General features: G+C 37.9%; 1 protein-coding gene across 1 annotated transcript in view; it reads left to right on the top strand.

Annotated features, from left to right (window-relative positions):
- The window catches only part of FHL5 (four and a half LIM domains 5), a 39,125-nt gene extending 24,098 nt beyond the window's left edge, over positions 1-15,027 (top strand). The window contains exons 2-6 of the mRNA XM_004264801.3: positions 2,240-2,407; positions 3,270-3,444; positions 5,449-5,618; positions 10,069-10,255; positions 14,864-15,027. Coding sequence (XP_004264849.1) covers positions 2,252-2,407; positions 3,270-3,444; positions 5,449-5,618; positions 10,069-10,255; positions 14,864-15,027 — 852 coding nt within the window. The 5' untranslated portion in view covers positions 2,240-2,251. The remainder of the gene's footprint in view (positions 1-2,239; positions 2,408-3,269; positions 3,445-5,448; positions 5,619-10,068; positions 10,256-14,863) is intronic.
- The last annotated feature ends 530 nt before the right edge of the window (positions 15,028-15,557 follow it).

Below are 15,557 nucleotides of genomic sequence, written 5' to 3'. Positions count from 1 at the left end.
AGGGACTTCAACTATTACAGAGTAGACATTTAACACATGTTGACCTGGACCAAATGCCTACTCCCACTGTATAACTATAAAATGCAAAATTACATAGCTCTGAGATATTGAACTGACTCTTCTCACCCTCCCCAACTCCCTGACTTCGCTTTTAAAAAACAGATGGAATAAGATGTACTTTCTCCTTTAAAAAACTGGAGAAGATAGGGTCAATTTTGTTAAGAATTTTTATGGAGCAAGGCCTATTATGTGATTAGAATGGGGATGGGGCAGGATCTTCTTGTACTTACATTTAGACAAGTATTTATATTCACTGATATATATTTCTATATCAATATATTATAAAATAAATATTTATTTAGATATTTAGACTTCTGATCACCAAATGAGGTACAGGTATTATAATGTTGTATTTAGAGTGTTGTCTAAAATAAAAACTTGAAATTCTACCAATTTTGTGATACCTTTGGTGTTTCTTCATTTTATAATATACTAAAAGCCTCACAAAATGGAAGTAGTCCGGGAGTTCCTAAGTCCTGAGAGGCTGTGCTTCATGGTGCTATTATATACATCTAAAACTAAAGAAATATTAACAATGAAAATGGTATTTTCCATATTAAGTGATGAAAGTTAAAGGTATATACCGTATTTCACTATTAAGACATAAACACTTGATCACTGTAAACGTGAATAAAATTTGCATTTTTAGATCTTTCAGGGGATTTAGATCTATTTCCTCCAGTTTCCAAGCTCTCAGCAATCCTTTTAGTGTGTTTGTATTCACTAAAAAGGGACATTTCTGTGGAATTAATCAAATAGGGAATTCAGTGTTCCCTGCAGATAATTTTGGCATGTTCCCCTGGGAACTTCTAGTCTAAATTTTCATCTTTCCTGGGAAAAGACGCATATATTCTAAATCCTTAGTCTTTTCTTTGTTAGTAAAGATCTGCTATAAACAGAATTAATGATAATGTACATTCAGCAAGACACTGGCTGGAAACTTCATCATTAAAATAAAAGGTGGCAAAATATGTGAGAATGCAATTTGAATGTAGTAAATAAAAACTGGCATGAAAAATGTTGTAAAAATCATCCCAATAATCAATAGATTTTCTGATTTTGCTAAAATTAAAAAAACAAATTTCTGGTGTGGAGAATTAGAAAATATTCATAGTTCCCAATATATTTATTTTCCAAGAAAATCAGTGGTACTATTTTTGGTGACAATGAAAAACTTGTGTTCGATGCCTAATTAAACCCTTTTGAAATCCACGTGTTTTGTTTTTTAATTTACAAAATAACTAGAATTCTTATCCTGACCTTGGCTTTATGTTTTTCATTCTATAAAATGCTGCTGTTATTCTTCCTTCTGTGTACATGTTAGTTTAGCCCTAAAACCTGAAGAATCCGATAGCTCTTTTCTACCTCTGATGGTTTTAACTGCATGTCCACATCTGGAAAACTGCTCAGTGGCAGTCCCAAAGACCTAACACTTGGACTGAATCCTCACTGCTGAGGAGTTTTATTTGACCAGCTAAGTGTGGGGCATTTAAGTGGAGATGTCCAGGAGGCAAATGAAGAACAGGCTAAAGCTAGAGATTTAAGTCAACAGTATATTTAGGGAGGTTGAAGCCACAGGTAAGGAGGACATCCCAAGGGAGAGTCTATGGTACAGGAAGACCTTAGGACTAATGTGCAGAACCCTCACTAGGTACCCGACAAAGAATTGGGAAATAAAAGGATGGCAGGGAAAATGACAATGTACTTGATCAGTAATTTCTATTTCAGTTAGAGCAAAAAAAAGACTCTTGTTATCCCCATGGAACTCCACCTCCAGCACTCTCCAACAAGACAGTAAGTGATGACAGTTAATGAAAGCTCTATCGACATTTCGTATTTATACCCTTGAGGTGAAACCATCCTATTTCAACACATATTACATTCTCATTGAATTCCACATTAGTGAATGAGGAATACAAGATGTTTTTTCCACACTCTGGCTGCCGGTTTAATGCATTTTGCTAGTAAAACACACAGGAACTGCCAAGATGGGACAGTAGCCTCTTCTAAATCACTCCAAGTGTCACCATGACTACAGCATATTTCCTAAATTGGTGGGTGTTCATATAAGAAAATATAAATCTATTCAAGTGCTTGACTCATGTTGTATTGAGGCTTTATAATTTATCTTATCAAAAAAATTTGCCTTTATATACGTAAATTATTTTTTTATTCATAGGATTAAGCCAAAATGACAACTGCTCAATTTGACTGTCAACACTGCACGGCATCACTTCTTGGGAAGTATGTACTAGAGGATCACAATCCACACCATGTTACTTGTTATGATCGTACCTCTGCTAACTATTGTGAGGAGTGCAAAGAACCAATCGAATCAGATTCCAAGGTAGGCCTTACCTCAGTTCACAGAATTATTGCATAAGAACAGCAGACAAGTGCTTTGGAATGCCTGTTTTTCTTGAGTGTTGACTGTTAATACTCTAATGCTCTGCTACTAGATATAAGGATTTTCAAAGCTATCATCAATCAAGTTCCAGGCACTATGCTCAGCACTGTGACACATAAGATACACTTTAATCCTTACAATGATCTTGGGAGATAGCTCAGGATGCTGAAGATTAACGAAGTTATTTGCCCAAAGTTACACAGCTGAAATGTTATTTCTAGAATGATAAGCGTATAAGTGAATAACTATATAAATAATTGGAGCCGTAAAGATTCAAAAACCTGTATCTTCTCACTTCACATTAGCCTCATCTTCATTAAACCACTGTGCGCTGATACGTCTCACACACACACCCATTCCTCCCAGAATGCACATTATTATTATTTTTTTCTCCTTTTTTGGGGGGGAGTGGGGGAGGTCTTTGTTTTAGTTAACTAGTGTTGAGATTTTGTTTAGGGAAATCTCAAACAGTAATAGGATGTTACAACCTAAAAATAAAAATCATTCCATGAAAATCTTTTCTTATAGTTTATAAAAGGAAGGTAGAGGAAATTTGAAGAAACAGGAGAGTACACTTATTTTCCATCTGTCTTTTGTGACCAACCAAGGAAGCCCCAGGCTCTAGTTCTTAATTGCCCCAGAGAGTCTCCTCTCTATGGGTAACAGTATCAATAACAACATGCCCTCAAGCTACCAGCACCACCTACTGGCACCAGAGTCCCAGGAGTGTTTAGTATTGTTTTACAAAATGGCCTGTTCTGTCACAAACATACTTAATTAACTTTTACTTACTGTCTCAAAGGATCTTTGTTACAAAGGTCATCACTGGCATGAAGGATGCTTCAATTACGCCAAATCCAATCAGTCTTTGGTGGAAAAGCCTTCTGCTGCCAAGGATGAGTGCCTGCTGTGCTCCGAGTACTATTCTAACGAGTGCTCCTCCCAGTGCTTCCACTGTAAGAAGACCATCATGCCTGGTAAGATCGCAAGGCACTTCTGGTCTATAACTGAACCTGCAATGCTTTGAATTAAACCCAAGCACAGGAAGAGTGTAGTACATTAGTCCCCCCTTATCCACGGTTTCACTTTCCATGGTTAAAATTGCCCGAGGCTAGGGCTTCCCTGGTGGCGCAGTGGTTGAGAGTCCGCCTGCCGATGCAGGGGACACGGATTCGTGCCCCGGTCCGGGAAGATCCCACATGCCGCGGAGCGGCTGGGCCCGTGAGCCATGGCCGCTGGGCCTGCGCATCCGGAGCCTGTGCTCCGCAACGGGAGAGGCCACAACAGTGAGAGGCCCGCGTACCGCAAACAAACAAACAAAAATTACCCGAGGCCAAAAATATTAAGTCTGAAAATATTAAGTGGAAAATTCCACTAGTAAAAGTTTCTTAAGTTTTAAACTGTGTGCTCTTCTAAGTAGTGTGATGAAATAACCCTCCATCCTGCCCATGACGTGAATCATCTCTTTGTCCAGAGCATCCTGGCCAGTAGTCACTTAATAACCATCTCAGTTATCGGATCAGACTGTTGCTGTACTGCAGTGCTTGTGTTCAAGAAACCCTTATTTTAGTTAATAATGGCCTCAAAGTGCAAGAGTAGTGATGCTGGCCATTCAGGTATGCCAAAGAAAAGCCATAAAGTTCTTCCTTTAAATGAAAAGGAAGTTCTCAACTTAATAAGGAAAGAAATTGTATGCTGAGGTTGCTAAGATCTAATGTAAGAACAAATTTTCCATCCATGAAATTGTGAAGGAGGAAAAAGAAATTCGTGCTAGTTTTGCACCTCCAACTGCAAAAGTTACGGCCACAGAGCATGATAGGTGCTTGGTTAAGATGGAAAAGGCATTAAACTTGTACAATAAGATATTTTGAGAGAGAGACCACATTCACATAACTTTTATTACAGTATACTGTTATAACTGTTCTATTTTATTATGTTATTGTTGTTAATCTCTTGCAATGCCTAATTTATAAATAAACTTTAACATAGCTCTGTATGTATGGGAAAAAAACATAGTATATATATATATAGGGTTCGGTATTGTCTGCAGTGTCACACGTCCACTGGGGGTCGTGGGAGGTATCCCTCACAGATAAAGGGGGGGACTATACTATACAAAACGCTGCTTTGCAGAAAGACATCTTTCTGCTATCTCTTTATCTCATTTAGTGTACTTTAGACATGAAAAGATTATTCTTTCTGTCTCCAATGGGCAAAGTACTGTCTTTTGTGTTTTTTCATAAACCTAATTCATAGAAACATTTTGAACCAGAAACTGAGCCATGGAATAAAGATAAAATCTATACCAATAAATTATACTAACACTGCACTAAACACCCTGTCCTAGGCAGAACCAATAGCATCAGAAAACATAATGCATCATAGGACAATGGGACCAATCATCATTTTGTAGCTCAACACAAACTGGTGTGAAGGTCAGTCATTTTTATTTTCTCTCAGGGAAAACAAGGATCCAAGTAAATTGTTACACCTTTAGGCAAGTACTAATTCTCTGTTTTGATCCTCTTCTCAATCCCTATGGACAGCAGCATACGAACAATTCTCTCTCATTTCTTATTATAGGTTCAAAGATTTTCTAGGAGACGATTACACAACATCAATCTCAGGAGTTTGTGCCTTGGGCATGCCTAATATCCCTGTAATGCTTATTATGTCCCAGTTTATCTGAAGCATGTGCAGCCTTTCAGAGTCTACATTTATAGTACTTTCACATCTCAAAATTGTGAAACAGCACAAGAGTTTCCAGCGAAAGAGTGATTCACCATCATCGTAGGCTGAACTCTATTTATTGACCTCTTTTTTCAGATAAATGTTTTGGAAACCAGTAAACGCTATTTTTTCTATATGGATGATTGCTTTTTTTCACCTTTAGTATATATTTTAAGTAATTTGACATATTATTGCTTAAAAGAACAATTATGCTTGATTTGTAATAACAGGTTCTTACTTTGGGGGTACAGGTTCCCGGAAAACGAAATTTAAGGGAAACTACTGGCATGAAACCTGCCTTGTGTGCGAGCATTGCCGACAGCCAATAGGAGCTAAACCTTTGATTTCCACAGAGAGTGGCAATTATTGTGTGCCGTGTTTTGAGATGGAGTTTGCTCACTACTGCAGCTTTTTTAAGGAGGTAAATATCTAAAGAGGATGAAGCTTGTGAAATCTTCCAAACCATCGCTTTGCAGCGGCATTATATGTTTGCAATGAACTGATACTATCATGTTATATCCATCTTTGCACATTCATGTTAATTTTGAATTCCAACATGTTCGAAAGCACTACCTGTCACAGTGAGGAGGCCCATCTATTTTTATCACCATAAAATTCCACCCAGAACATGAATTTAATGTTCCAAAGGCTTAAGTGATTTGATATTCCAGTTCCATTCACAGCTGTTCAGGCAAGATTTCACATGTTCTGGTAGAGGGCCCACGTCTCTCTTTGAATACAAAATATTTCTTAGAAAATTTTTGATCCATTTAATTTCAGAGAGATATGGATTTGTCTCACAGAGTGACTAAGGGAACCAATTTAAACAGGATATTTCGCTCCTCACATCATGTCCAAGCAATATAAATGTCTTCTAAGCTTGAAGCTTTTATATTTCTAAAGAGTAGATAAAAAACAGAACTACCATATGACCCAGCAATCCCACTACCAGGCATATACCTTGAGAAAACCATAATTCAAAAAGAGACATGCACCACAATATTCACTGCAGCACTATTTACAATAGCCAGGACATGGAAGCAACCTAAGTGTCTATTGACAGATGAATGGATAAAGAAGATGTGGCACATATATACAATGGAATATTACTCAGCCATAAAAAGAAACGAAATTGAGTTATTTGTAGTGAGGTGGATAGACACAGAGTCTGTCATACAGAGTGAAGTAAGTCAGAAAAAGAAAAACGAATACTGTATGCTAACACATATATATGGAATCTAAAAAAAAAATGGTTCTGATGAACCCAGGGGCAGGACAGGAATAAAAACGCAGACATAGAGAATGGACCTGAGGACACAGGGAGGGGGAAGGGTAAGCTGGGACAAAGAGATAGAGTGGCATGGACATATACACACTACCAAATGTAAAATAGATAGCTAGTGGGAAGCAGCCGCATAGCACAGGAGATCAGCTTGGTGCTTTTTGACCACCTAGAGGGGTGGGATAGGGAGGGTGGGAGGGAGGCTCAAGAGGGAGGGGATATGGGGATGTATGTATATGTACAGCTGATTCACTTTGTTATACAGCAGAAACTAACACACCATTGTAAAGCAATTATACCCAATAAAGATGTTAGAAAAAAAAAAAGGAGTGGATAGATAAGAGGGTGACACTCAAGAGACTGACAAGATCTTTAGGGAAATTCATTAGACAGAAAGACAGAAAGATGACTTAAGAACTGCAAGTGGTTTCCTTCACCTCCAGCTCCAGAGCTCCATGCAGGGCCTTTCAACTTGGACACCCATTCAAAACATATTTTCCAATAGGAAAAAAAGTCATTTTTTTCCAAGTAAACATGGTCCAATTCTTTTTGTATCCTCTAAGCTTTTACATGAAAGTCACTCATCTCTATGACCTTGATAAAGTCTGTCTGTATTCCATAAATATATATCGATGTTCTCAAAGAAATTCTTGACCTGTGAGGCGTCATAAGTTTCAAATAACCCTATAACTTGTGATGAGAAAGCTTGAATCATGAAAACATATTGGATAAGTCCAGTGGCTTCTAAACATTTTTGATCTACAGGCTACTCTGGCAGGTCTCTTAAGACCATTTGCATACTTGCATCTGAATTGTCATTGCCACTTTCTACAAATGCATGTACAAACATACACACACTCAACGATTTTCCATATATACTTAAAATACTGGTACTGCATTTGAAGAGGCATCAATCAACCCCTATGTTATAATTATTAAATTACACTGTCATGATGGCTGAAAATTACAGTTGAAAGTAACATGCTACAAAACCATCTTACACCCGAAGACTTCCAACAACTTAGAAAATGACTTTACAAGAAACAGTCAGACCCTATGACTCTGTGACAGATGAAGCTCCGAAAAATTATCAGTCAATGACATGCATTTAGAAAGGGATGCTGGAAATAAAATAGATTTATCTCACTGTTTTGCAGGACAACTAAGTTGGCCATTTTTAGGCTACGTTTCTTAAGGACTTACACTAAAATATTAGTGACACTCGTGAGACTCATCTTAAAATCATTTGTTGGGCACACAGTATAAAGTTTCTTTCGATGCCATAAAGAGTCAAGAGAACTTCTCTAGTACATCATCAGAGCTGAGCACTATCTGGGGCCAAAGCCCTGGCGTTTCCCAGGTTAGAGGAGCCTGCCCTATAGTTAGGACATGATTTGAAGTCACCGAAAAATTTATGAAATGTTTCTATTGCGTAGTAGACAGATCACAACATGCCAGATTATTTTCTATTTAATTTTTTAAAACCACAAGTCCTTTAAGTAAAGCTGGATATAAATGTTTCGGATCAAGATGATCCAAGCTGAAGAAAAACAATTTGTTTCAACCCAAGCCAAAGATCAAATATAAAACAAAAGAAAATAAGTAAAAACTACTTGACCATCAGGCCCATAGAACTTTTTTCATACATTTTAGTTTCACAAAATAAAATCTATTTTCTACCAAAAAGCAAGTAACCTCAAACCGTAGTACTCTGAATTCAAACTCCTCAAGTTTCACACAGAGTATTCTGTCATTCATCAGCTTTCATCCACTGGGTGCAAAATCATTATTGCCTCCACTTTGCCAGAGAAGAAACTTGCTCTAAATTATCCTGGGATCAATCAGTAGCGAAAACCACGCTTGGATATTAGACTTCATCTTAGCCCGTCTGCCTCTTCAAAAGAATATAATGACAAGCAAACAATTTTTAATGTTCCAGAGTTTCTTCTCCCTAATGAAACAATCTTTGGAGGGTACATCAAGTTTTATTTTGCTGTGAATACAGTTTTCAAGTTTTGAATCTTTTAAGCATTGCCTGCTAATCATTTGACCAAACGAATCAAAGGAATCTGGAACTCTGCTGTGCCTTCTGTAAGGCCTTTGAAGTCAGTAGGGGGGGGCATTTTAAATTGCTTTAGCTCACACACACCATTATGTTTCCTATTTACTTATTTAGAATAGTATACTTTTTCTCCTTTGTGAAAAATAACTTTCTATCAAGTGTCTTTAATTTTTAAGACAGTCATTGTAAGATTTTAAAATATTTTTAGAATCATCTTTCCAAAAGCCTATAGGATAGACAAGTATCCTATAGGATGGCTATAGGATACTTAGATGTCACAATAGGATGGCTCAGAATAGACTACTTTTTCTATATCTACTTAATTTGTATACAAAGATTACAGGCGGCATCTCAGATATCACATTGCTTCAGTCATTATAAGACATTTCCATGAGCATATACCAGGTTCCCTGGACAACCCAGGACCTCAAGAGCCGTGGATTTGAAAGATGCTATGACTTAAAAATTGCTACACAAGAAAAGTTGTCTAATATTTTTCCATTGATTTTTAAATAAAGATATCTCAGCCTTTAAAAAAGTAAAATCCAGATTAAACTGGTTTAGAAAATAAATCTTATGGAGGAATAACAAGCATCTCTGCAAAACCCTAGCATATCACACATTAAGGTCCAATGTACAACCAGCACTTATGACTTTGAGCCCTAATGCTGAGAACTCACACAGTTGCCCAGAGCACCCCTATCTGAGCTAGATACAATACTGGAGTTGCTTTCCAAACATTTTTTCCCTTAGTGTTTGTTCATTCATTCAACAAAGACTTGTCAACTGCTTATCAGTGCAAAGTAATCTAATCTCAGTACTGTGTTCATGGTTAAGCACATGGGCTGCAGAATAAGGCTGTGCAGGTTTGAATGCTAGCTCTGTGTGACCCTAGCAAGTGGCTTAACTACTCCAACTCTTAGTAGTTGCTCATCTCTAAAGGGAGAAAGATAATAGTCCCTACTGTGTCAGGATGTCGAGAATGTTAAGAAGAAGTTAAGAACAGGGTTGAAGACTGAAAAAACACCTCAGAAATATTATTCATTATTAGCAGATTGTGGTGTTGATCAATTCCTTTCAGGATTACTACTGCTGGAATAAAGCATTCAGGAAGAAAAATAGCTTTTTTTTTTTTTTCTTAGGATCTTTAAAAGTTATACATGGACATAAGAACATAGCATATAAAATATCTTAGCTCTAAAAACAGATCTTTGAAAAACAACAAGAAAGAGAAAGATGAGCAAAGGAATCAAGGGCCTATTTCTTTTTCATCTTCCTGAGTTCATTATGGTCCTGCTTCCTTTCTGTTCCATTGTAGGAGAAAAATTAGGACATTTATCACCAGTCCTATTTAATCCCTGTAGCCTTGTTTCTCATATAGATTCAAAAAAATCACAGGGAAAAGACATCCTGACACAATGTGATAGAGTAGCCCAAAGTACCACTTGTGGGCACAGAAGAGAATCACAAAAGGTCTGAATTGTAATAACTTCCACAGTCATTGCCTTTTTTGTGATCATTTGCCAGGTGATGACTTCAGGTGGGATAATGTTTTGTGACCAGCCATGGCATAAAGAGTGTTTTCTGTGCAGTGGCTGTAGGAAAGAGCTCTGTGAAGAAGACTTTATGTCCAGAGATGATTATGCATTCTGCTTGGACTGCTACAATCATCTTTATGCCAAAAAGTGTGCCACCTGCACCAAGCCTATTATTGGTGAGTTATTCAGTTTAATACGGTCCTACCATGAGGCAGTTATGGCTCTGTAAATGCTATGTAGTTAATTCAGGAAATGCAATTTAAAAAAGAATGATCTTTCCCTTATGTTTCCTTTTGAAATAAACAAGCGTACCTATATATAAATATAAATATTACGCACAACCCTCAAGGCAAGTATAGAGTGTAATTAAGGTAGCTATGCTCTGTAGAGGGTAATTAATACTAAACCTCATGGTACTGACTCTACATAAAGTAATAATTCAGGGAAGAAGGAGGATAAGATGAGCGGAGAAGACCTTCACAAGGAGGCCTGATCTGAAGCAGAACTTTAAGGAGTTGAGTGGGGGAAGGGATACTTACAAAACAAAATGCTGCTGAATTCCAAACAAGGGTAACAGGGCCTTAAAACAGAAAAGTTTTAATTAAATGCAAGTACTGTGCAAAAATCTGAAGCTATAATAATCAGGTTAGCATAGGCCAGGGATTAATTAAACCTCAACTCAAGATGCTTCTAACAAATGTATTATTCTCTTTGCTTTCTATTCACTTACAGTAAGTTTTTTGGGGGGTTTTTTGTTTGTTTTGTTTTGCGGTACGCAGGCCTCTCACTGTTGTGGCCTCTCCCTTTGCGGAGCACAGCTCCAGACGCGCAGGCTCAGCGGCCATGGCTCACGGGCCCAGCCGCTCCGCGGCATGCGGGATCCTCCCGGACCGGGGCACGAACCCGCGTCCCCTGCATCGGCAGGCGGACTCTCAACCACTGCGCCACCAGAGAAGCCCTACAATAAGTTTTAATTATGAATAGATGAGATAAAAAAAAAAACAAGATAGCATTCTGTTGAAGAAACAAAATATACATGACATGATTTGAAAATAACATAAATGGTAAATCGATCTGTGTTAAATGGATTTTCAAGGTAAAAAGAGCATTATATTTTCCTTAGAGACATTTCTAAAATGCTAATCCTGTAGTAAAGGAACTGAAGAGCTCATCACACCGGAGAAATCCAACAGCTATTCTTTTAGGCAATGTATGGTCACCAAATAACATGGCAGAACTATACTTCTGTTCTCCATTCCTAGTACTCTTTGGTCATATTTCACTTTTAGCTCAGTCTATATAACACAGAATTAAAGATTATTTTATCCTTTTCCTCCTCCTCTATCTTCAAAGATATCACAAAGTAAAACTGAATATTTATTCAGCTTCAAATAAAGAGTTTTGCTGCAAACCCAGATTGACAGGCTTTCACTTACTTACAAGGGAGGGAGTTTCCTGGATGAACAGAACATAGTTCTGTCTGTCCGTACAAGGAAGGCACCATGTTTTTCAGAATCTCACACTGGCCTATGGGCTATATCTGGCCAGCAAGCATGGTTTGTTTGGCCTGCACTTGTTTGTAAACAACTAATGTAAAATCCATCTCTGTAGCCTAAAAGTAAACAAAGAGCCTGCCCAGGGTGAGCAGACTACCCTCACATTCCCGGCCAGGTCACGGTCATATGGAGCTGAGTGGCTGGCCCGTTATGTAGGGCATGGCCCCTTTGCTGCTTCCACCTTGTCTCTATCACTCAGCTCTGTCACCTCTCCAGCCCTTTCAAGGGCTTACGTTGGCAATCCCAGACTATAGGGCTCCAAATCTTGGGCTCTTAACCACTCTGCTCTCCTGCTTCTATACATCTGGCGACTCCTAAAGCCAAGAGAATAAGCCACCATCTCTACTGGTTTTAGTTAGAAATGGGACTTCCATAAATGCAACAGTAACTGGAGCAGCAAAATCTTAGTAGAATCTGCAATCGCTGCCCAATGGATTTAGTCAATTTATTCTACAACACTTTTCTTGAATTGGCCAGAAAAAAAAATTGGGGGCGGTGGGGGGGGTGGGGGGGTGTTCCGTGAGAAAATTAAACAACTCAAAATGGTTTGAAAATTTTCTGGGGACCCAAATGGCTAATACTGATCTGAAAGTGCCTACACAAGCCCTGAACTTGATGAGTTTCATTTCTGACCCATCACAGATTCATGTGATTTTTCTGATGGGTTGTTACAGGTCAATCACTGAGCACAGCTTTTTTTTTTTTTTTTTTTTTAGGTCAGACAGAAAAACCATATTGTTCCACAGGAAGCATAGGGATGATCAGGAACCAATGATTTGTCCCCAAAGTAATCCACATGCGGGATATGCATTTAATTTAGGACAGTCTTTTGGTCATTATCTTAACCTTCTTTTAGCTCTGTGATTGAGAGACACCAGAAACTAAATGCCTGCAAAAACTTCCAACTCACTTTAATATGTTTTGATCTGATTCTTAAATGTATATAGGCCCTGTAGTAGCGCTTCTTTAAAATTGAACTATTTGAACTAATGTACCATAGGGAACTATACTACCATATATTTATCTTCTGAAAGTTGTACATTCATGCAAACAATATGTCATCCTAAGAAACTATGTTAGAATGTTCTCAAAACACTATTTTAAAGTAACTAAATCTATAAGGGACAAACTCAAGATGTAATTACAATTTTTTCTCCTCCTCTAAGATAGGATTTACCTTGCAAACTTTCTGGGATAAACGAAGCAGCTTGATCTAGTAGGAAGAGCTCTGATCTAGGGAGTAAAAGACCTTGGTCTTGCCTCTGCCCCTGACTCCTGTGTGACCCGTGGGTACAAAACTCACCTCCAAGGTCCTCATTTGCCTTATTTGCAAAATGAGGAATTGAACAAGATCACATCTTTGCTTTCTTCTATTTCTGTTTATTTTTAGTAAAGTGAGTTTCAAATGTTGATTTCTTCAGAAAGGGATGCTAAGGTTCCTGGTTATGTTCTTTAAAAAAGAAAATTCAGACAATTTGGTGAAGTTAGGAGCAAAGGCTCTGAAACCAGATGGCCTAGGATTGAATCCCAGATCTGCCACTTAGCATCTGGGTGATTTGGCCAAGAGTCTGAACCTCTCTGTCCAACAATTTCTGTCTGCAAAGTTGGGTTGATGGTAATACCTACCCCATGAAGGTGAGGTGAGAGCTATATGAAGTAAAGGGCTTAGAACAGTGACTGGCTCATCTTCAAGTTCTCAACAAATGCTAGCTCTTATTCTACAGAATTTTCAGGAATGAATGAAGCCAAATAAAACAGGTGTCAGAGACCTGTTGTTGACTTTCTTACTGCAAATGACCCTTGTGACCTGAGGGAGTAAACATATCCAAAATCAAAAAACTTTACAATCAGCTCACATGTTGAGTCAGGACTTTCTTATATCCCTGCTACCAGATGCTTCTTTTTTATTCTTCTTTGTAAAATTCTAGAAAGAATTATTTTTACATTTGCCACCTGTACAAGGCCTAATAATAAAACCAAGAAAACCTCATGTGCATCAAAATGCTGGATGTATAATAATTAGTTTTATGAAGAGATGATTTATGTATATACAGAACTTTATTCTTGCAGTCAGCTTATTAATGTTCTGAATATTAAGGGAATTAATTGGTACATTATTGATTTACTCTTATTAGAAAGTAGTGATGACAGCATTATAAATAAGCTATAAATTTAATCAAGAAAAGTACAAGAATTTGATGTAAATTTATCCCTGAACTAGTAAATTTATGTGAAGACATCAAAAAACATTTCCAGGATGAAAACAAAAGTTCATTATCATTGGCAAATAAAGACTCAAGCCTAGGGCATCCCAACCCCTTCCCAATTCTTAGACCTTTTCTCCTTTTCTACGACTCCTCAAAATCACTTCCTTGAACCGTATGCTGGATTCATATTTGGGATATAGAGATGAGTCTCACTGAAAACTCAAATTCTCACACCTTTCTTAGGAACCCTATGGCTCAAGTGAGGCCCAAGTTGAAGTGACAGAGGCTGACAAAGCACCTATTAGAAACCCATCAATGGGGAGCATGGCCTCATTGGCCAGAGGGATCAGATTCACAGATCTTTGCTGCAAGCCTGTGCTGAAGTCACCTCTGGGCAAGGTAATGAGGTCATCACATTAGGCTAGCTACAGGATAGATGGAATTCTCTATTTAGGGCTTTTGGGAATTGTGTCCCACACCACAATACGACCATGGGACTTTATCCTGAATAAAATGAAACATGAAAAAAGAGGGAAGAGAAGAGAACTAAAAGTCATTAAAATATCAAATTACAGGCTGGGAAGTATACATTTATTTTATCTTAACTTTGCCTCTAAGTAAACAGGGTCACAAAGAAGGGAAAAAAATATTCATACTTAGATATGCCTGACTTCAAAACCTATACCCTCTTCTCACGGCACTACCCTGTATTTCCTTATGTCTTAGGCAATCCTTAACTGTCTCCAAAAATATGTGCTTTGTATACCCAGATTCTACCTACTTATGTCGATTATGGAAAAATTTGACTGAGAATCTGGCTGGGTCTCATAGAAAGGACTTGTCCATGGGTGACTCTCCCAAATAGACACAGGTCACTGGGGGCAGCCTCCTTTCTTAGGTTACTTGCCTCTACGTGGCCTTGCTCACTGCTGTATCTCCAGTTCCCAGAAGAGTCCCTGAGAGAACGCTCAATCTATTTGTTGAAAGAATAGATTACTCTTTTTCTCCAATTGCTTTACAGGTCTCAGAGACACCAAGTTTATCTGCTTTCAAGACCGCCAGTGGCACAGCGAATGCTTTAACTGTGGGAAGTGCTCAGTCTCCTTGGTGGGGAAAGGCTTCCTGACTCACAACAAGGAAATCTTCTGCCACCAATGTGGCTCTGGGGTGGACACTGACATGTAGAAGGAGACAGTCCTTCCGCACCTGAAATCCACCTTGCTTTTGTTCTCACTAAATCCAGAACTCGATCGATGTTGTATTTCTGACTTAATTTTTAGAAAAAATTCATGTAGAGTTTTACAGCGGAAGAGTTTTTGCACACAGTCTGATTGAACTATGTTATAAGAGCTCAAAAAAAAAAACACAGACTAACAGAAATGAATATATACTAAGTCACAAAGGCACATTTCCTTGCAAAATACTGCACTCTGCTGTTAGAAATACAGGAAACGATTTCTTTATTGTAATCAAGTGTTCGATCTATACCTAGAAGTCATGGATGTTATTACTGAAAACTGATGTTTTTCAAACCTGCAGAGTAAAAAGGAAAATAAGAGATCAAATTGAAGGGCATATGTGAGACTAATGTTTGCATTCCTAACTAGCTAGTTATATATAACATGATTGGCTGTGAATGGTATAAGAACAGAAATGATCAGGAGGAAGTGATTACTAATCATCACATTTAAGTATTTTGTCATTTTATCATTCTT

The sequence above is a fragment of the Orcinus orca genome, chromosome 12 (assembly GCF_937001465.1).
Source record: "Orcinus orca chromosome 12, mOrcOrc1.1, whole genome shotgun sequence".
NCBI classification, from domain to species: domain Eukaryota; kingdom Metazoa; phylum Chordata; class Mammalia; order Artiodactyla; family Delphinidae; genus Orcinus; species Orcinus orca.
Note: the sequence above shows the minus strand (reverse complement) of the source record. Positions and strands in the feature narration are given on the sequence as shown.